Below are 23,281 nucleotides of genomic sequence, written 5' to 3'. Positions count from 1 at the left end.
AAAACTTCCAGAGAAAACCCACAGTTTAAAGGGAAAAATGGGAGAAACCTCAGGGAGAGCAACAGAGGAGGGATCCCTCTCCCAGGACGGACAGACGTGCAATTGATGCCGTGTGTAAATCAAAAAGATAATACATTTGCAACATAGGTAGTCCAAATGTTTGGAAATGCATGTGTGTATAATAGGAGGATGAATCCATGAGGATATCCATCCATTTATTTTTGCTGAATTTGACTGTGTGCACTGAGTACAGCAATTCCCCCCCCGCCCCCCGCCCCCCGCCCCCCCTGATCTAATCACAGTGTCCTGGCAGATCACTTGAACACTTTCTATCAGCAATTAGAATATGATTATATTTTCCTCTCAGTGGGACTTCTGAGTCGCTGCATAATTTCAGTCTGTCGCTTTGGTCAGAGAGATGGACAGCCGCTCTGTGGAACCTGAAGCAGTAAGTCAAATCCTCTTGCATACAGAGGGTAAAACCAACAGTCTGCTGTAACCGTGCACATGTACATTACAGCACAACGATGTGGGTGTGTGTGTGTGTGTCACTGTGTTGTGTGTGTGCGTGTGTGAGAAAACCCACTCGCACTTGGCCAGGTGAGTGCCCAGTCGTCCGGGTAAGGAGCGGCTGTTGGAGTGGATTGGCATGCAAGTCAGGCCACTGAAGCTGACAAACCAATTTACAGGCATGATGCCCACACTGAGAGTACCGTTGCACATTCCCCCCCCCCCCCCCCCCCCCCCCCCCCCCCCCCCCAAACTACCACCACCGTGCATTATTAACGTCAACTCGTACCTCTGCTAAGCAGGCAAAATGGACATTTTGGAATGAATGTGTCAGCTTTCTTCACTGATAATGACAAAAAAACAGGGTCATATTTTTCCAAGTTTAATCTTACGACAACAAATGATACACCTACTGCAGTCCTTCGCCAATGCTGCCTTCATATGCTTCTCAGATGCTTCCCGTTTGCCAAGTTGGGGAGTCGCTGTTTGGACATCATTGTGTTCATGAGCAAAGAAGGTGTGTTGTATTTGATTGCTAAGAGCGTTCTTTTTTTGGGAACACATATGTTCAGTATTCTGACACCACATGAATGCATGTTGCAAAGTGAAGCCTAATGGATGTATCTGCCCCATGATTATGATAACTCCAATATTGAATGGGTTCTTCCTTAGCTCATGCTACAGCTTTCCCGAACAGACAAACAAAACAAGTTGAAAATATGTCGTTTTATTTGAACTGTCAACAAACATCAATCGAACAAACTTAAGAAGTAGAATTAACTATGATCTTTCTCTAAAATCTATCAAACCTTAACCATACAGTAGGTGTGTAATCCGCAAAATAAAGTGATTAGAAATCGAAACTTAAAGGCACAGTCAATGCCATGCTGACTAATCTTTTTTGAGTAACCTTGAATTTAAAGTATGACGTATACGTTTGTTTTTTTAGTCGCACTGCACTCACACCTTTCTCCAGATCCACAATTAAATAGATTATGTAAGCTGGATGTAATCAGCAGTAGTTGTTGCCGTTTCACCCCTTTCTCCACCTTTTGGCCTCAATCCAGGCTAATTACCCCAGGGCGCTGCTCTCTCTGCTGGCCTGCCTCCCATTTCTACACCCCCTTTGTGCACTCTCTGTAGCTTACCTCCTCTCCATTCCAGGCTAGATACATGGCAATAATAGAGCAGTGCGAGGGGTGCAGGGAACACAGGCATGGGTTAATCTGTTGACCTCAGCCGTTGTGCACTGTAGACTCACCATCTGACCATGTTTCTCTGTAGTCTAGACCTCAGCTATTACTATAAACTATCTGAAGAAAGTCATTTTTAATCCCTCGAACTGCAACTCAAGGTTCATACTGTGCCCTGCTTAGAAATAATTACTGCGATAACACGATGTGAATTCAGCAGTGGTGTTTTCCTAATTGATTTGAAATATTTTGTTCCACTGCTTGTATGTTTTATGATATTGATGTCATTTTATTTAACCTAGGTAGCAATAATCGTCTTAACGAGTAGTTATTCTACGTTTTTTATTTACATTAGGCCTACGTGTCACCTTGTTAGACCATTTTACCCAAAGCGACTCACTCACTAACTGAGCCACAGTCTCCCTTATTTATTATTAATGTATTTGTTTTAACCCATAAATACAGTGGCCGGCAGGTGCAAACACGCTACAACAGCCCCAGCACTTCCATTAGGAGAAACGCGCTTCAAGTGTAACAAATGAAGCAACTATAAAAACACAATTTTGCCAAAGAAAAATCGTCACCAACTTGACAACACACGCGCAGCATTTAGGAAACATTCTCCTAATTGACGCAACTTGTGCGGGGTCCTGTTAAACCCCAAGCCTATTTTTCAGGTTTCAGGCTCGAAAATGACATTCCCAGAACAAATGACCATATCTTCCCTTCTAAAAGGGTTAAATTAATAATCTAATAATGATAAACCTGTGAGTTGGATGTAGAAAAGTCAAATTCAATATAGATGTTTTTTATTTTAAAGAAAATTCAGATTGAACATGGTAAAAAAACTGTAAATTATAGTGTCCGTCCAAAAAATATGTTTTACTTATAGTGAAAACTAACCTTGGATGCTGGGTTAGTAGACTAAAAGCTTTAGGAATCCAAAGTACAACCTATATTAAGTACCTTGTATCAAGATTGATGCAAAACAAGTGATATTTGACCTTTTTAGACAGATTTAGCAAAACAAAACCTCTTCTGGGGCCATTTGGGTGGATTTTCCATATCTCTGGCCCACCTTGCTGGATGTTGACATGTGACATCTCTTTCTGACCGTCAGAGCCAATGGAATCGAGGGGAACTCACACATAGTCCTTATTTGGCAATGTGTGTGTGTTAGACAGCCGCATAGCCAATATCATATATATTATATATATATATATATATATATTAATGCTGCGCATTATGGACACAAGTGATTTTCACCCATTTATTAATTATATGTTTTACATTTGATAACACCAATGTGTTTAATACTGGCAACTTCTAATTGTGGGAAAAACGAAAACGTTCAGTAGAGACGTCCCATAGAACATTTTGCGAAACACAAGAGCCAGCATGTGTAGTTCTGGGGGGGTGTTCGATTCCAGTTTTGGATAATCTGCCGTGGTTTCGTTCCATTTCACACAGCTGTTTGACGCTCTGCGTAACCTTACGGGGACTGTAGTCCTAAACGATAGCTGGGGATTATGGGTAGTGTAGTGTCTTCGGCCATCCTGAACTCAGAAATGTTGACAATCGCAATGATGCTCGAAATGTCCCTTATAGGCCTACGTCTGTTTCCGGTTATTTTTATTTTGAAATTCAGTTCCTGACGGACACCAAAAAAGCCCGAGATTATGGAATTAAACCAATAAATAAAAGCAAGGATACTTGTGTGTTATTGGTGAGTAAATAACAGTGTGTTATTTTGAAAAGAATAACGAATTAGAAGGAAAAAATATTTAAAAATACAGATTTTCGTATTCTGAGGCGCTGAGCCCCGTTTATTTTCCTCACAGACGGCAACAAAAGTCAGAAATTATACGATTTAAAATAAAAGCAATAATTGTGGCTTGATATTGAGTAAGAACATGTTTTTATGAACCACACAGCTTCCGGTCTCCCACGACCCGACCGGAGAAAAAGACGTGCTGCAGGCAGTAGAAATACATTGCTTTTATAATCGTGCTGTGCAACACGAAAAAAAGGGGCAAATCGTGTTGGTGAACACGAATCAATAGATTAAAATTTGTGTTGGTGAACACGAAATGCCGTGAGACTGGGTTGGTTGTCAAGTTGGTAAAGAGGTTTCTTCATTTGCATGCGTTTTGGCAAATTTGTTCCATACATTTTTTAAAACTGCAGCACGTTTTTCCCTATGGAAATCTTTTGTGCTGTTTTAGCGGGTTTGCACCTGTCGGCCAACACATAACACTCCCAGTCCATACTCTCATCTAGACAACCTGGTATTTGTTATTTTTTAAATAAATTCATATATTTTTTTACTTTGACATAGACAGGGAATGAGTTCGCTGAGTATGTTTGCTCTTTTACCTCTCCGGAGATCATCCTGCTAAACAGTGTGTGAGAGCACTGAGGAGTTCCTGTGCTGTCCGCTGCTGAGAGCAGTCTATATTAAAAAGGCACACATATATAAGTTCCAGGTGGTGCAGCCCTCTGATACAGCTCTGTCTGCTCCAGTGTTTGCTCCACTGAGCAGATCGCTCCGATAACATTCACATGTATGAACTGCCACTATCTCCAGATTGCACGGGGGCTTCTTTAGGTTTCATACAACACATGTGGCAGGCACAGAGAATCCCAATGAAGCTGTGAAGGCATTCAGTGTTTTGGAATGAAAGGTGATTCATATTGACCGAGATGCTGTGTATGTGTGAAGTGAGTGGGAAACAGCGGGCAGTAAGTTAGAGAGGTGAGAGTGATTGGGTGCATTTTCGCTTGTTGTCTCCATCTGCTGGGTGCAATTAGCAGCCAACAGCCACAAGTTGCCTGACAGAGAGAGAAAGCCAGACTGAGCGTGTCAAAGAAGAGTGTTAGATTGATGGCAAAGTTAAAGAGTTTAATTTTAAAAAGAAGAGAGGGAATAAGAAATATGAGAAGAGGACTTGAGTGGGTCTCAGTCTAATAATTGAAGTGAATCGAGAACACGAGGCACATTTAAACTTGTTAATGAGAACAGTGTCAAGTTCATCATTTCAAACGCCCCTCTTTGAAGAAGTGCATAGACTATAACACAGTTAATGCAATGACCAGCCCAGTGGAGTAATGGAGTTCAGGAGAAATGTGCAGAAAGTTAACATAGTGTAAAACTTAAATCTAAGTGTTACATTTTTAGCGGATGGGGGGGGGGTTGTATTCTCAGCAGAAGCTTATCTTATCTAAAGATTAAAATAAGCAAACAAAATTGAATATGAAAATGAATAGAAATGGCGATGCAACTTGAATTGAGTGAATGTAAAGTGACAGCAACTCTGGTGTACATCATGTAAAGAAGTGGAAGGGAATGCTGACAAAGAGGCAGTGCAAGGAGGGCAGACAGTGACGGGTAAACCAAAGGGATGTACTGTAGGGAAGGCAGCTCGTGGACATGGTGGAGGTGGTGGATCAGCCAAAGGCAGGTAGAGAGACAGGACACGGCAAAGCAAAAGCCGTATCCATATTGCATGAAATGGAGACATGCACAAAGCTCATCCAATGCCTCCCCGTCCAGAGGCTCCACGCTGCCTCCCAGGTGTTATGTTGAATTATCCACAACGCCAGTTTCCTTTGTACGTCTGACTTTCTTATCTCTGTCTCTCTCTTTCTCCAACCATCCATCCATCCAGGGAACACCAACAGCGTTTTTGCCCTGGACTACATCAGCGGGGCCCTGACAGTGAATGGCCAGCTGGACAGAGAAAACCCTCTCTACTCAGCAGGATTCACGCTCACTGTTAAGGTGAGCTACTGAAGGGGACGCGGTGCACGGGGGGGCTGGAGGGGCTGTGGCAGCCGGGGGAAGGGATCGAAAGGCTGTTTTGCTGGTGGATCAAGAGAGGGCTTTGATATGATAGTGTATTAAATCAATGCAGTGTCTGGGTTTGCAGCACTTTGACTCAGCTCATACTATACCTCTTTTGACAGTATTTGGCTATAATTAGAAAACATTTCAAGGTCAATACTTCAATTAAAACTGAGTGGATACAAGATTATACCATGTTTATTAATAGATGTGTCTGCATGTTTGTGATCCAGACACATTCAAGTACCTTTATTGGGTTGGTCAGTGAAGGTATTTGTGATTATGTCCCCATTTAGAGGCTGCTGTTCAGTGAACATCCAGCAGCTGGGCAGGACAGGGGGAGCAGAGGAGGATGAGATAAAAGAATACGATTTACAGTCATCCGAACACTAAATGCTCTTTAGTTCCTCCGCTTCTTTTTTGACCTTTTCTTCTGCTTGAAGCAGGTGCAATCTCTAAATCCCTCCACTGAGTCTAAAGTCTACATCACTTTATGTCACTCCTGCCCTCTCACCCCGCCCCCAACCTTCCTACCTTGAACATGCCACCACGTTCTCTTCTGTCACCAATTCTTCTCTTCCAGGATTGTACACCAAGTGGTACCCACAGGGTGCGTGAAATGGATTTCCAAGTGCAACTCAAAGTGGAAGCTTTTCCGATCAAAGACATTTTTTCCAGTGTAACTGCAATGTTCCACTGGAGATTTTGATGGCATGTCAAGTGAAATGGTTTGTGCCTGTACAACACAGAAAATGGCCTTTAGCACCCCCTAATAGCCTCACTAGCACTCATGTATTCAATCATGTAGCTGCGCAATTATTGTCCATAAAAAGCACGTTGTATGACGTTTTTCTTATGTAAGAGACTCAACATTGAGATAAAACTAGCTCTAAGGTTTCATCCAAAAAAGATGCTGGCTTACATATTCCAACCTCAGTCATCTTTTTAATTGAAATCAATAATTCCAAAGAAGAAAAGAAGCATAAGCAAAAAGTGCTGAAAATGAAAAAAAGGGTCGCCCAAAAAATGTATTTCTAAGATATGGATTTTTCCCCTCCACATTTTCTCTGCCTCTCTGCTTGTGCGTTCTTAGGTGGTGTTGCTATTGATTGCGGTGTGCCATAGTAATACAACTAATTTCTCAACTTCAGGCAGCTTAGATAGTGCTGAGCGTGTGGAGGTGGAGGTCAAATGATTCACTGGCGTTGGAACGAGAGAGGCTAAACTACCTTGATTACCCAGGGACCACTATGTTGTTCCTGCCTCTTCTCCTATTGCTTGTGACACTATTCCATCAATAAAAGACCACGGCTGCCTATTCCTATCATTCTCTCCTATAGTTCTTTTCTTCTAGTAGTGTCTTCTCAATGGGACTTTTCTCCTAAGTCTCATTGTATGTACGTGGATGTACATGCGCTGGCCCTCTCTTGGCCTCACTTTGAGCCTATTTCTGTGATTGCTTTGAGTCCACCCTTTGATCCAATAAATGAACAGCCGTAAATACCTGGCTGAGATTGTGTGCTGACCACCTCCATCCGAAATGACATTTTAGGGGCAATCAAATCTCTCCTTCTTCTCTCTAAGGCCACCGAGTTGAAAGAAGATCGCAGTCCATCAGATGCAACCGTGATGACCACCTTTACCATCCTGCTAATCGACAGGAACGACAACGCTCCGAAGTTCAACAGTTCTGAGTATCGGCTCCACATCACCGAGCTGGCCCAGGTGGGCTTTGCCCTTCCGCTCTTCATCCAGGCCGAAGACAAGGACGAGGTGGGTGGATAACATCTATTCTCTTATTCAGATGACACCAGGCATGACACCAGGCTTTCTCTGCAGCTTACGATTGATAGAAAAATAGGTTTCATCCTAAGTTCCCATAGCGATCCAAGAAGTAGTTTGGGGACCAATCCGGGGACATTTTGAAATCAGATCCTTTCTTAACTGTGCTCTGTCCATCTCTTTAGTGTGACACATTTCACTTTGACTTTAATCTAAATAAAAGGCATCGTGAATGTGGATCATTTAATATTGCAAGTAACTGTGAATTCAGTCAGAGGTTGGAAAACACTGGGCTCCTGTTATCGTAGCTGCCACCGGTTTGAATGATAAATGTAGCCGGCAGCAGTTATTGGAATTAATACTTATTCCATGAGTAACTTGACCAAAGGCCAAAATACAATACACTATGCAGCTTCGGCTGTTACAGATCAATTGTAAAGAGAAAACATTCAGACTGAAAACACACCACAATGTTTTCTAGTTTCAACAACACAGAGTGATACATTTTCCCTCCAGCTGATTATTTTTGCATCAATCTTCAGGAGTCTTCCCTTCATATCGCATCAATCATTTAGGATAATAAAGGTTCATTTAAAACTAAGCCCTTCAGTATTTGTATAAAAATGCTCTTAAAAAGGTGTTTCAGAGTAAGTTGGCTACACATGTTGTTTCAATGTAAACATTCAGGTAGATATAAGAATCAAATTGGAATCAATATTGTCAGATCAGTCCAGAATATGTAAAATAATTCTATTTGATCGTATAAGTTCTGTGTGTGTGTGTGTGTGTGTGTGTGTGTGTGTGTGTGTGTGTGTGTGTGTGTGTGTGTGTGTGTGTGTGTGTGTGTGTGTGTGTGTGTGTGTGTGTGTGTGTGTGTGTGTGTGTGTGTGTGTGTGTGTGTGTGTGTGTGTGTGTGTGTGTGTGTGTGTGTGTGTGTGTGTGTGTGTGTGTGTACACTGTCAGCAACAGTGTACGACAGCATGCGTTTGTGTGTCTGCCACTTTCCATTAGCTGTATCTATCAACGTACTTTGGTGACACACAGTCACACACACAGAACACAAACTCTTTTTCACGTTGCCACTCTGTCTGTCTCCCTCACTTTCTCTCTCGCATCTCCTCATGCTCGCTCACACCGGAGCATTGGACTCGACTACAATTTAATTTGCTCTGGAAGAGATGGGATAGAGCATCAAATTATACCTAACGAGGAAAATCAATCACCTAGGGTGCAGATAAGCCGAAAGCTAGTCAACTCTGATTGATTCAGGCACAGCAGCCGCCAGGGTGGAATTTGACAGATAACTGCAAGTCAAGTGGATAGAGAAAAAGGAAGAGAGACAGACACAGGGAGAGGAGAGGACCTTTAAGGAAAGCGGTTCGACAGAAAAGTAGCCTGCAATGGAGCGAAACCAAAAGTCTGAATAATTGCTGGAGCAGGAATAAATGGAAGGACAGCCGACAGAGGCGAAAAGGAAGCTCTTAAAGGAGAGATAGCAGGAGTATTTAGCAGCAACTCTGTTTTATTCATTCTAAGAAAGGTGTGCTGTAATGACGAGACAGAGAGAGAGAGAAATGCTGCTGCACTCAGGTGGGGTGACGACCCACCCACCTGGCATGTGTTAAGAGCTCCCTGTGGAGGTTACCGCCAGACGTTTTACCACTACCAAAATCAGCACTCAGTGTGCAAGGTACCAAGCCGCTTAACATCAAAGTATCTCAGAGAAGAGATTGCTCACTGGGAATAGCTATGTTAATACTGACATACTGACCACAGATACACAAAACCAGTCCTTAAGCAGCCACAGCAAACTGCTTTTTGCTATCATTTATGGGATGGGTGGCGCAGTGGTCTGTGCATCCGATCATCAGATCAAGGGGGAGTGCTGGGGAACTCCTGTTCGAAACCCGCTCCCGCTGCCACTGCGTCAGGCCGTTGTGTCCTTGGGCAAAACACTTTACCCTGATTTGCTCCTGTGGGTATTGTCCACAGTACGTGTATAATACCAATGTGTACTTGTAAAAGCGCCTCGATGACCTCGAGGCGTGAAGATGGACGGTGTGGCGCAGTGCGCTGTGCAATGATCATCAGATCAAGGGGTGAAACCCGCCGCTGCTGCGTCTGTAAAGCCGGTGGGTCCTTGGGCAAGACACTTCACCTGAACTTGCTCCTGTGGGTATTGTCCACAGTTTCTGACCATTGCATATATATATGTGTAATGTGTGTATATGTAAAGCGCTTTGAGTCATTGATAAAGCGCTATAATAAATGTAAGGAATTATTATTATTATCATTTAACCAACCAGGACGAGCTCAAAGGAGATGATTGCACACACAAATGTAAAATGCAGACTTTTTTTTTTTTTAAATACTGCATTCCACCCGTTTTGCATTGCAGCACTGCAGTTCACCACAATGCCAGACATGCATCCGTTCCAGGTTGGAAAATCTATGAGACATTTTTTTGTCTCGAAGTATTGTATTGCTGTTTTGAGCCCTTAAACCTGCATGTCAGTGCCGATGCACACACACACGTTCACACTCGGCTACACTTTTGCTTTAATCTCACTTTCTCCAAGTGTGAGGGATTACAGGCAGACGTTTCATTTCTTTGACTATGGCACAAGTGGTAGTTACCTCTCTCCCTGTCTGCCGCTCCCTTCATATCCTCTTCTGCTCTGTTAGCATCTATACAACTTTTGCTGCTGGAACTTGTCACTAAACTTTGTGGCAGTCGCGTCTGACAGGGTGCTTTTATTGGGGGCTTCTAAAGGCAGAAGCAAATGGACGGGCAATTACGTTTATGGGCAGTTTGAGGTGACATCCCTGCATATTGGATGGTCTTTTAAATAGGAGTCATCAGCCACAATGGTTTTCCCAGAGATGAAAACAAAAACAAGGGGGCTATTTCAACCGCCAGCATAATGCCAATCGACCACCGCACTCGTCTTCCTCTGTCTGTCGCAATGGCTGCGTGATTGGCCGCCCTGCAGCTTGATATATAAAGACAGGCAGGCTCTAGAGAGGTTTTCTCCGCTCCAGACAGCCACAAGCTTCTCACGACTGTGATGTCATGTTGACCCTCACGATGCCTTTGCACTGCAAGCTTTGTTGAGAAGAGAAGGTTAACATTACAGGTCTTCTTTAGAGGTTATTTATAATTTCATATTGGCACGAATATAATAAAATTAGCCTTCCCTCATATCATGTAATATCCGGCCTCCTACAGCATCACTTTTTTTTCTTTTTTTTTCTTTCATATACTGTATTGATCCCAATTTGAAGCATGCATGAATATAAGGCATTGCACATTAATTAAAAGTAATATTAAATAGGAAATTCCCAAATAGGAAATATATACAGTGCATGATATATATCTATAGAGTATATATATTGAATCAACACATAATATACATACAATTAACATTTAAGTTAGCAATTTGGTTTTCTATTTAGAAAAAAAGTTAGTCAAAACATTCATATCCTTCCAAATCAAATCAAATCAAAAGGAATTAAAAAAGCATCGAAGAGCAATATGAAGCCAATGCATCTTAAAGCAAGAACATGAAAACAAGATGTGTTTTACTTATCGTCCTTAAAGAGAGAAGAGCCAAAATAAGGAAACATTGATCAATTCAAAAAATGTATGGGTACTGATGAAAAAAGAACACAAATAAGAGGATATTCTTTTGTCCTTATATCGCTTCCTGCTTTAAGACACATTGTCCTTGTCAACATACAGTATGTTTAGGCCTGAAACCAAACATGGACCTATGCATCTGTATTGAGGCAGATAGTCATGGCTGTCATGGATGATTAAAGCACATGGTTTCGACCCTTTTCACTGACTGGGTAATCAACCCAGCCGGACATGTGATCAGCACTGTGGGCAGTGCATGGGGATGTACTCCATGTCGCACTCAAAGCCTCATTTACATAATGTGAAACGGTACAGTGCAGTCTTAATGTAGTGGAGACAGATAAATAATCATTCAGATGAGGCTAGATGAACTTGTTATGGACTACTATTTGATTCCTGTGCTGTCTTACTTTGTCATGGTTTCTGTTATTGACTTGTTCTCATTGTCCTGTGTACTGCACCCGGAAGAAACAGAGGGTTATTTGTTTAGCAGCAACATTCTCATACTAATGGGAACAGGCAACATATGGTATGGTGTAAACGGTATGCTTTACCAGCGTATGTTCCATAGGCAGACGCCTCAAAGAGCTGAGGTGCCTAACAGGTAGAGTGCTAGGTGACTGTAGGAAATCGAGTGATGGGGGATGTATTGTGAAGAGATGCACTGATGGAAAATAAACATCTTAGAGTGAATGGAGCCCGCTCCCCTGCTGAGGCTGCCGTTATCTTGTCTCTTAGCATCACAGCAGTGTACCACAGCGCGCCGTAGTGTCCGCCACTTTCCATTAGTTGTATCCATCAACGTTCTTTGGTCACACCCACACTCAGACACCAACACAAAACAATACCCTTTTACTTTACGCTTGCTCTGCCACTCTCTTTCAAAAAGTCTCTCCATGTGTCTTCCATGTGCACATCTCTCTAAAACATTGGTTTCCCGAGCTCTTCTTTATCATATGGTGAGTTTTTAAAATCAGGAAATAGTCGGGACACACTAGCCTGACCTTTAACCTCTTGCTTGTAACCAACAACAGTCATCTAAATGCTTGATATCTTAAACGTATGTGTTATATTTTGCTGGGATTAAGAATTTAATTGGATCAATCGTTACTTCAAGATTCAAGTCTTTATTGTCATATGCACAGTAGCTACAGTTTTGTAATGGTAGAGTAGAACTAAAACGGTGCAAGAGAATGTTCCTAGACTTATGTGCGAGTAATGCAGGAGAAGTGAAATATATATACATGTCAAATAGAATAAGATGAGCGGAAAACAGAATGTGAAATGAAATACTGTACAGTGAAAAATAATACTGCTTTTTGTTAAAATAAATGAATATGTGAGATCCAAACGGATGAATGTCATGAACTTGTATTCAATATCTGTACCTTTCTGATACCTTTCTTTTGTCAGGTAATAATTCATAAAAACTCAGATATTCTTCAGTATTTTGCACAAAGAATATATCACTCTCTTAACAAGCCCTTTTTCTTTCAGTTTTTCCTACACTCACCTGTCTCTTGTTCTTTATGGCAGGGGGTGAACAGCATGTTCCAGGTGTTTCTAACAGGAAACAATTCAGAGTACTTCACCATCTCGCCCACGGCGGTGCAGGGGCGTGCTGACATCAGAATGAGGGTGGCCGTGCCGCTAGACTTCGAAAGAATCCGCAGCTACAGCTTCTCGGTGAGTTTTAAAAGTACATGTTTTCAGAGAGAATGCTGGGGTGGACTCCATTCCCAGACTTTAACAAGAAACATTCAGTTTGAGACATAAACCCCCCACCACCAGCTTTCTAGCTTATGTTTCTAAGAGTTGTAGCTTATCAATGTAAATGTATAATGGATGAGTTTTGTAAAGAGAAGTGAAGAGGAATATGAGAAGACTGTTTTTTTTTTAGTCGGCGACAAAGCAGATCCATTGTCGTTCTGTCAGACTGCCCTTTAATGAAAGACTGAATGTAGTTTCCTTTTTTTAATTTGTTTGGACAAAGACTGGGGCCATATCAAATTCACATCACTGCAGACTTGTTTGAACAGTGACATTGGTATTTTATGACCTCAATTTCCCCGAGTGGTTTACAGAAGGGGGTGTGTGTGATTTAAAATCTACAAATCTTAAACAAATCAGTGACTTCTTTGGCGCCACAGCATTATGATCAGAATCGTTTCCGATGATGCCCCCAAAAAATTCGAAATATTTCATTTATATAAACGTGTCTTAAATCTGTGCATTTTGAGTTGAATATCTAAGAAGTTGTATTACACTCCTTGTTGTCTCTCCTCAGCTTTTCGCCAATGAGTCCATGTCCGACCATGTGGGTTTTGCTCGTATCTTTATTGAACTGATCAATGAGAACGACAACCGTCCCATCTTCAGTAAGCCGCTGTACAACATCAGCCTCCCTGAAAACACCCCCCCTGGAACCTCACTGCTGCGGATCCTGGTAAGTGTCTTAGGAAAAAACACTCAGTGGACCTTTGATTTGTTCCTGGAGAGATATTTAACTGGAATCCAAATACATTTCCAATAAAACTGGCTGGTACTAGTAACTTTTTATGGGGCTTGTTTTATTGGGAATGAAATCTTGGCTTGTTTGTTACGTCATGTGACCCAGTGCTATCCGGAGATGTCATCATATGAGTTGTGATTTATGGTGACACCAGCTAGGCGTCTCAGAGAAAAGGAGGAATGAATACCGATGAAAAACTCTGTCACCAACTGCACCGTGTCACTGTTAGCTAATGCTGGGATCCTGCACATTTGGGACACTGAATTACCATGTTGGCAACTAAAGCATATTTTAGACTTTAAAGACAATCTGTGGCTCTACTGTGTCTTGGTCTCTTCTGAATAATTATGCAAATTCACTGAACAGCAGAATGAAACATGTACTGCCAATACAATAGTGAGTTCCACTTAGGTGTTAAAGGTTAAATGATCCACAAAATAGTCAAAACGTCCTCAATTCAAGCTAAATGACTTCATTCTTCATGAAGTAATTTATTCATAATTTAAAGGAAGTGTAATTGCTTTCTGTGTGTAAAGAGAATAACAGGATTTAAATGATTACCTCAAAAAGCTGCTTTTAACTTGGACAAGTATTCAACAATTTGACTCATTCACTTAATAACTATTTACTAAAAATGATATTTAATAAATATAAGTTAAAACTGGACCACTTTTATCAGAGTAGTTTAAAAATCTCTTTGTTTTCATTTTTTAATTAATGTTACAGATGTTGATAATAATATCAGGACAACCTCCATTAAAACTGATCCCATTAGAAAAGTGCTAAATAATTATATTTAAACTTTTGTTATTATTAATTCCCTCCAGGTCTGTTGTTGTACCTTGTGTTTCACATTTGAACCGTCTTTGAGCACCCCCTCCCCCTAAATATCTATAATTCTGCATAAATATTCATTACCAGCCATTCCTGTGACAGAACGCCCACAATCCACAAGTGCAAAAAGCAAAGTGTGAAAATCAATAGTGTTTATAGACTGGCTGCTCATGAAACGGAGATTGCAGGGCAGTCTAATACCTGATAAGTCTGGCTGATGTTGGCCTTGTGCTGGAGCTGTGGAATCCTGATTGCTGGCTGTAGAGGGTGCATAGGCTGTAAATAGAATGAGATGTGACGCCTCTCGGTGAGGGCTGCACTGACATGGATGGCAGCACAAATATATATATATACACACACTGTTAGATTTAGATATTCTCATCCACGCACAAACACACAACAGAAGCAATAAAGCCCTTGGAGACAAAACACAGAGACAAAACAGAGGTGTCCCTTACTGAGCTAGCTTTTCTAAGAAAAATACAATTAGACACACAGCCTCAATAGTACATGCACAACAATCTCAAGGTCAAATATATTGTATTGTAGGCCTTACTCCATAAGATTACCATTTACTATGTATGTGTTGTTGTTTGTGTTCAATAATATGTTTGAACAGACTTGTTTATTCTTGTGGGTTTGTCATCATTTAGTTCATTGGTAATTTAGACGGCACGTTACAACGGTTGTAATCCATTGGAAATAGCGGAGACTGTTTGTATATGCTGCAGTCTGATCAAACAAGCCACGACCGCCTCACTCGTGTTTGTGCTAATAATTAGGTATTTATTTTAGAATGGACATTGCATCCATTTATTGTGTAAATAACCCATAATGTAAAGAACAGAACAAATGCATCAAACTGCTGGTTTTCAGATTGTGCAGGCAGAAGTAGAAACCGTATCTGTTTGAATTATGTGTGTTTTAAAGTATAAAGTTCAGAAATGTAATGAGCCTTGTGCAAGGGCACTTTTCCACCAACTTCTTCCACTAAGCACCAGGTTAAATAATACTTAACCTGTCCATCACCCCACTGTTAAGTACAGAGTATGATGCTGTGCCCAAGCGCAGAAAAGCATTTGGAGTAGAAGTGTTAATTATGACAAAATGAATACATGTTGCCCCCAACTCTGACTACTTTTAAATCCAGGCTGAAGACTTTTCTTTTTGTCGCTGCTTTTAATTGAACTATTCATATCTTAAACTGCACTGTAACTTGTATCCATGTATTTTTTATTTTAATGGTTATTTTATTATCTTTGCCTTTTAATGACCGTTTTTAAATGCCATTTTCTTAATGTCTTTCATTATTGTAAAGCACTTCTAATTGCCTTGTGTTGAAAGGTGCTATATAAATAAACTTTCCTTGCCTTGCCTAACAACAGGTCCTTTGTTGCACAACTTGAATTACATTTGCACTTAACTCAAGCGGATTCATTACATTCTGAACTTCATATCACAGCTCCATTGAAACTGTGCTGGGCTTTTAAGTGCAGGCCCCTTTGTTCTGATTCTCTGTGCACCTGTCTCCCTCATTCTCCTGCAGCAGTTCAAACTGTATGCTTGTTTAAGTGCAGTGAACGACTCAAGGCTTGACAATATAACCTGATTGTTGGACTGAAACTTGCCTCCCGGTGCTCCTCTCGGATGGCTGTGAGGTACAACAGATGGTGGCCAAATTATGTTTCAGCAGCAAACAGGATAAGAGCGGTTTTATTGTGAATCTCTCAAGGTGGCCGGGCCAAACCTCAATTCACAGATGAATGCATTGAAATACTAATGATACATTTCTGGGAAACATTCTTATTTGCTTTTCTTGCTGAGTTGAAATAGAATATTGATACCAGTCACATCACCATCATGCAATAAGCTACAGACATGGGCTAATAATAATAATAATATTAATTTCAATTTTTATAGCGCCTTTCAAGAAACCCAAGGACGCTTTACAATGGGAAACAAAACAACAAAATAATAATAGTCACACAGATACACAGGTTGAAAAAGAACAGGTTGCTGGGTACTGCATTGTAGCTGAGGCCAAAGGCCTGAGTGAACAGATGTTGTTTGAGTTGTTGTTTGAAAGTGTCCAGAGAGTTGGCATTCCTGGTAGCAGAGGGAGAGAGAATTCCAGAGGGTGGGGGCTGCGACACTGAAGGCTCTGTTGCCAAAGGTTTTCAGCTTAGGAGAGCTGGATGGAGAGCAGCCCTTTGTCGGAGGACCGCCGTTGACGAGAGGGGGTGTAGGGCTGAAGGAGGTCAGTGATGTATGCAGGGGCTAGGGAGTGGAGAGATTTATCGGTTAGCAGGAGGAGTTTATACTGGATGCGTGACTTGACCGGGAGCCAGTGAAGGTGGATGAGGGTGGGGGTGATGTGTTGCCAGGGCTTAGTGCGGGTGAGGAGCTTGGCAGCAGAGTTCTGGACGTAATGGAGCCTGTCCAGGGCTTTGCTGGTGACTCAGAACAGGGCTGTGGGTAACAGCTAGATTCAAAAGCTCAAACATATATCACAATGCACAGCTACAGTAAAGCTTATAAATGAACTCTTTACCCTAAAAGTTACCACAATATTCTAGGAAGTTACTGTGCCCGGGTAAGAAATAGCTTAACGCACAACTTCCTGTAAATCAATCAACTTGTGTTTGTATTGCAGCTGTGTGCTTATTGAGACAGCTTGAATGGTTGTACATAAGATGGGTTTCCGTTTAGCTTGAGACAGCCCCAAGCTGCTTCCATCTGCCTTAAAGGTCTCCTATTATACTACTTTTAGGCATATAAAGAAACATGTCTATTAAGTGTTTTGCTCAAAACACCAAACAGATCACCCATCCTTGCCATCCCTCATACCCCTCTATTTCAGCCCTGTTAGAGAACTGCTGATTCTGGGTCCGTAGCTAATCCAGGAGAATTCTACCGAGATTGTCAGCTAAACGCAACCGTGATTAAACGCCATCATGTTCCAAACCACATCAAGCATTATTTCTGAAACAGTCTGGAGCTCAAATGCTTTTTCTCTTGCGGGTTTACCACATAGTGAGTAACTTTTTTATATCCTGCTTTTTTTACACATACTCTCTCCAGTACTGCGTTAGCTCTGAGTGTTAGTGATGCTTGCTAATGTAAACAAAGACCATATTATGTCCAAAACACGCTGTGCATTGTTTCTGACACAGCGACGTTTCTGATAGGGCCGTGGTGTAAGCCAGCCCATATTTCCGATATTACGCAAATCTGGATCAGCTCCGTTGTACCCAAGGGTTCAATTGGGCCGGGGCTGTCCGGGGTTAAGCCCCGGCACATGGGACGATGTTCTGACGCCATCACCCTTGCACATTTGTCATATGTTTACAAAAAACTATATATGTTCAAACTTTTCTCGTTCTTAATATAGACTATATTTAGGGTCGATATGTGTTGACTTTACTTTAAAGGTCCCATGTCATGGCCATTTCTACTGATCATAATTCCATTGTTGAGGTTTACTAAAATAGATTTATATTATGCACATTTCCAAACTCACATTGGTTTCTCAAACAGCATCTCTGTATAGTATGTGTATTCACTCTCTGTCCTACCGGCTTGTTGGAGCTCCTGCCCCCCCTGGATCATAATATACATTTAAAGTCATAAATAATATAATATTAAAACGTATAAATAAAAAACTACTACCATACAAGAATACGCAAAAATAGACCAAACTTCCTCAAACCGCCATACCAGCCTTTACACTAACTTTGAGCTTGATAATAGTTTCTCTCAAACCACGGTATTTATTTTCTAGAGGATTCTTTTTGCAGTTTATTTATCAAGTGATGAGAGTGATGTGTAAAGAGGGTGGGGTCTGGATGATGTTTGTATAATACTTGTCCTATGCAAATTGAAATTATACATGTTGGTTCCCAGTTGCTGTTTTTTCTTAAATTGCCAAACAGGCGACCCAGTAATGTAATTATAATGCTTTGTTTTGGTTGATATTCATAGCTCATCCGATCACAGCTTATGTACAATGTTAGCCGCTGCGTTACTCAGTGCCCGCTCCTGCATCCCTGTGGACACTTACGCTAAACATAAGTGTACACACTCTCGCACTCACACACACAGAAGCACTGTTTAATATGTATGGTGTGTAGCATTACTTATTATAAATATTTATTGGGATTTACTCTTTTGTCCGGGTCCTTTTCTCTCTCTCCGCCTCTCTTTCAGTCTCGCCCTGGAGACTTCAGACACCAGCAGCTGCTCGTATCAGTAGAATCACTCAGAATTTGATTTTTTTCATTTCCTATTTAATGTATGCCCTCAGTTATTGTTGTTTTCCACTTTCTCTGTTTTACCATTAGATTGCTAATGGTATTCAGGTGTTGCATTGATTCCCTCTGTGTTTTTTGGCTGTTTCTGCTTGGTTAACACTTTATCTAGCTCCTGCCCACAAGGCTCTACCTTATAGAGTATGTATATATTTGAAGAGGATATACACTGGGCTAATATGCATACAGAAATACAGTTTACCTGCAACTTCTGATCTCTATAGTTGGCATTTTTCATTCTTCAACGTTCTTGTATTAGTGTCGACTGGGTTTTCTAGCAATGCAATACTGTGTGTGTTATGGCCTCTGTGCAGATGCTGTATGTTTTAGAGCTTCGGCACAATGATAAATGCTTCCAACAGAAGGTTATAAATTACAGAGTGGAGGAGGATGTTTCGCCACTGCCACTGTTTAGACAGGCCTTTATGGGGTAATCGTCACAACGGTAATTATAATTCATTATTGTAATGAAAAGGGTGAGGCCTGGTTCTCTCCTGCATAGCTCACACGGCATCACTGTTAATAATGGGGAGCTTATCATGGCTGTTCTGACATTGTGAGACGTGGTGTGAATGGGTGTTGCATGGCTGTGGACGAACAGGCGCAGTGAGAAGCCTGGACTTTGAAAGTTGGTTCAATAGGAGTTCTGTAAGCGGTGCCATTGCAAAATTAAAGGAAAACAACAATGTGGGGAGTCTCGAAGAGTCTGTTCATCTATCAATCTCAGGATCCATCAGCAATCGGTCTGATGATTATTTAGCCTCTGGGAGCAATGGCAAAACAAATTCTTTGGTTTCGGTGTACCTGTCTGATATCCTCGCCAATACTTTATTCTGTGCCCTGATTACTGCTTACAGTCCGATTAGTAACTTGAGACGCAAGAATGGTGTGGGAGTTGAGAAAAGCCATGTATGATTGGAGTGTTTTGCAAGTAGCCAGTAAATACTTAAAGCGAATAAAAAAAGCCTATAGGTTCCAGCATTTCATCAAATGTGGCCTGCCCCTCATGCACTAATGCTGAATCCATACACCAGCACACCAGGTTCAAATCCATCCGTTTACCTTTTGCTGCATGTTGTCCGCTCTGCTTTGCAATGTGATAACAAATACAAACATTTAAAGAAATATATTCTGATATCTAAATGTTGCCATATTGCCTACTGATTCTGCATTCCATATTCAGATATCTGTTTATATACATAATTGATTACCAACAGGTATTCTACAATGACAGTTAAAACAACACTGGCTGCAATTAATGTTTTATAGTTTGTCCATAAAATGTCTGAAAAACACAAAAATCATCGTTGAAAAACTACAGTCAAGACATAATTGCTATAGTCCACAGTTTGTGATGTATGGGCATGCCAACCCTGTCTCCTAAAAATTACGTTCCCACAGAACTAAACTGCATTCTGAATTACGTTTAGCTAGAAACGTATTTACTTCCACTTACGTTTGTTATGAACGTATCTTAAATACGTTTATTTTCTACATATCTTTGCCATTTATTGTCTTGCTTATAATAATGATAATAGTCATTTATAAATATCATTTTAGAGCACACCTTTGAAATCGACAATCGGGCTCGATATATGGTTAAATTAAAATCAGTAGGCGAGGCTGTAATTTCGCCAGCTGTTACTCTCATGAGCGAGGCAGAACATAACAGTTTTAACATGACAAAAAGCTGCTGTGTCGTTTATTGCACCTCAAACATTAAAACAAATCCAGAGTTACGTGTTTCTGTACTTCCTCTAAGAAGAAAGGACAGTAACAGAAGAGCTCTGTGGCTTCAGGCTTGATCGCTGTTCAAATGACAGCGTTGGTTTCCCCAAAAGTGGGCGGGGCTGTAAAGTGACGTAGATTTTACTCTCATCTATTATTCAAAACCATTCTATTTATTCTAACGTAAATTACATGCCAGTGTTTTATCTTTTTATTTATTTGTTTTTATTTTAAATTGTATAATGTCGGACTTTTTTTGTCGTCTTTGAGGAAAGAAATGGGGTTGAGAGCCTCAAAATACTGAAATCTGTATTTTTTTTAATCTCTTCCTTCTAATTTGTTATTCTTTTCTAAATAACACACTGTTATTTACTCAACAATAACACACAATTATCCTTGTTTTTATTTATTCGTTTAATTCTATAATCTTGGGCTTTTTAGCATGCTTTTTAGCCGTAAATAAAGTCACCAGAAACAGACGGGACATTTCGAGATTTTGGATGGCCGAAGACACTACACTACCCATAATCCCCAGCTATCGTTTGGGACTACAGTCCCGTTGACAAACCCCGTGATGTTGCGCCAAGGTTACGCCGAGCGTCAAGCTCTTTGAAATGGAACGAAACCACGGCAGACTATTCAAAACTGGACTCGAACGCCCCACCAGAACTACACATGCTGGCTATTGTGTTTCGCAACATGTTCTCTATGGCACGTCTCTACTGGGAATTATAGTTTTAAAAGACGTTTTTCCCAAATTTAGAAGTTGACAGTATTAAACAGCCCTGGAGGTTTAGGCGATACGTCACATTGGTGTGTACACATTTAAAACATGTAATTACTAAATGGGTGAAAATCGCTTGTATCCATAATGGGCAGCATTAATATATACCCACACGACAGCTCATTGTTACTTTGTAATTCTACTCCACTACAATTCAGAGGTTAACCTGGTATTTTTACTTCACTACATTTAGTTTAGTTACTTTGCAGATTCTGATTAATGATGTGGAATATAAACAACCCTTAAAGCAGACTTTAGTTACACCTGAGTAAAATTCAGGGAAGGTGATTGTCAAGTGCCAACAATCAGGCGAGATATTTGATAGTTGGTGCTTGAGAAGACTAAACATTTATCTGATCTTTATAAAGTATATTCATTACTCGTTATTCTCTACTAATAGTTAATTAAAAACTGTATAATGGCTATTTTGCACATCCCTTTCAAGATTTTCTAAGGTGTATTGATCTTATACACAACTTGGGTCGCAGGTTCCTCAACAGCGCATTACAAGACATCTATCAATATGTGTGTATACCTCCACCATTAAGCTGTCATATTCTGCACATTTCTTATACTATCTACAACATACATAAGAGTATAATTAATGTGTATAATATCAGTTAAAATAAGTGCTTCAACATAGTTAACATTGCAGGAAAGCAATATTTTAGACGTTAAGTACTGGCTTAATATTCATCTGTAGATAGATACCCCCAAAGCTTTTTTCTTGTTTAAAAGAAGACCTTAACCTAAAGTATTCTTTAATGTGTTAATAAAGGTTAATTCGTTTTTCTGTTTTGCACATCCTCCTATTAATATCTGTGTACATCCGGCACTAAACTGTTTTATTGTAGAGATCACTTAGTATCTTCTTGACTTTTTATATTCTATATTTCTATCATTGACCTTCTACGTTCCCCCTATGAAAGTATGTACTCTTAATATTGTTTTAATCAAATAACATTATTCAACAAAAATAATTCAATAACATGCTTTAACCACTAGGCGGTGCACACAAGGTACACACAGCATACTAATAATAACTTTGTATTATTAGTGTAGACACCTATGTATGTATAACATCTGAAGATGTGTAGTTTTATTCATGTTTTTACATAGTTTTACAGGATATTGCTATACTATTTCTCTTGTTTTACTTCTACACATTAATATCTGATTTGTAAAACATCACAGGCATAGGCTATTCGTCATTTAATGGTAAGCTATTGAAATTGTGAATCCATAGATGTGTCTCCCATCACCCAAATCCCCTGACTATTCTCTCAACTCAGTATTTACATTCTGATATTCAAAGAAAATCAGTAATATCTTTAAAAACTACAAGTCCTTTTCTATCAGCTGTGCACCGTTGTGGTGTAAATATAACCTATATACCAATTGGATCAAATATAAAAGTCAGCCGAATTACTATTGATACTGCAAGGAGACGTATTTTGTGAAAAGAAATTGAAGATGTTGTTGAATTGTTGATATATTTATGATCCACGTCAAGTATTCAGTTTTGGCAGCAGTTTTCCTGTTTGTCTCTCTCATCAGGGCTCTATAAATAAAGAACTAAGGCAGATGTGTAATATTTAATGCAGCCGAACCGTGTATTACAATGCCGTTATGTGATGACCTCCAAAGAGAAAAGAAAGCACACTCTGAATTAGGTATTATTTTATTTTTCGTTGTCGGATATCATATCTTATTAACACCATATCCCAGCGTGCATTGCGGCTAAAACATCCAATCAACAAGCTTCAAGCTGAGGATCTTGGGTAATCAGTTTGGTGGGTTTGTGGTGTGTATCGCTCGAAATGTCCCGTCTGTTTCCGGTGACTTTATTTACGGCTAAAAAGCCCAAGATTATAGAATTAAATGAATAAATAAAAACAAGGATAATTGTGTGTTATTGTTGAGTAAATAACAGTGTGTTATTTAGAAAAGAATAACAAACTAGAAGGAAAAGATTTTAAAAAATACAGATTTCAGTATTTTGAGGCTCTAAGCCCCATTTCTTTTCCTCACAGACGGAAAAAAAGTCCGACATTATACGATTTAAAATAAAACAAATAAATAAAAGATAAAACACTGGCATGTAATTTACGTTAGAATAAATAGAATGGTTTTGAATAATAGATGAG

At 40.2% G+C, this 23,281-nt stretch overlaps 1 protein-coding gene across 1 annotated transcript in view; it reads left to right on the top strand.

Moving 5' to 3' along the window:
- The window catches only part of cdh23 (cadherin-related 23), a 243,773-nt gene that overhangs the window by 127,788 nt on the left and 92,704 nt on the right, over nt 1-23,281 (top strand). Inside the window, exons 10-13 of the mRNA XM_034100803.1 lie at nt 5,372-5,484; nt 7,132-7,320; nt 12,506-12,655; nt 13,257-13,415. Of these exons, the coding sequence (XP_033956694.1) occupies nt 5,372-5,484; nt 7,132-7,320; nt 12,506-12,655; nt 13,257-13,415 (611 nt within the window). The remainder of the gene's footprint in view (nt 1-5,371; nt 5,485-7,131; nt 7,321-12,505; nt 12,656-13,256; nt 13,416-23,281) is intronic.

This window comes from Pseudochaenichthys georgianus, chromosome 15 (genome assembly GCF_902827115.2).
Source record: "Pseudochaenichthys georgianus chromosome 15, fPseGeo1.2, whole genome shotgun sequence".
In the NCBI taxonomy this organism is placed as follows: Eukaryota; Metazoa; Chordata; class Actinopteri; order Perciformes; family Channichthyidae; genus Pseudochaenichthys; species Pseudochaenichthys georgianus.
Note: the sequence above shows the minus strand (reverse complement) of the source record. Positions and strands in the feature narration are given on the sequence as shown.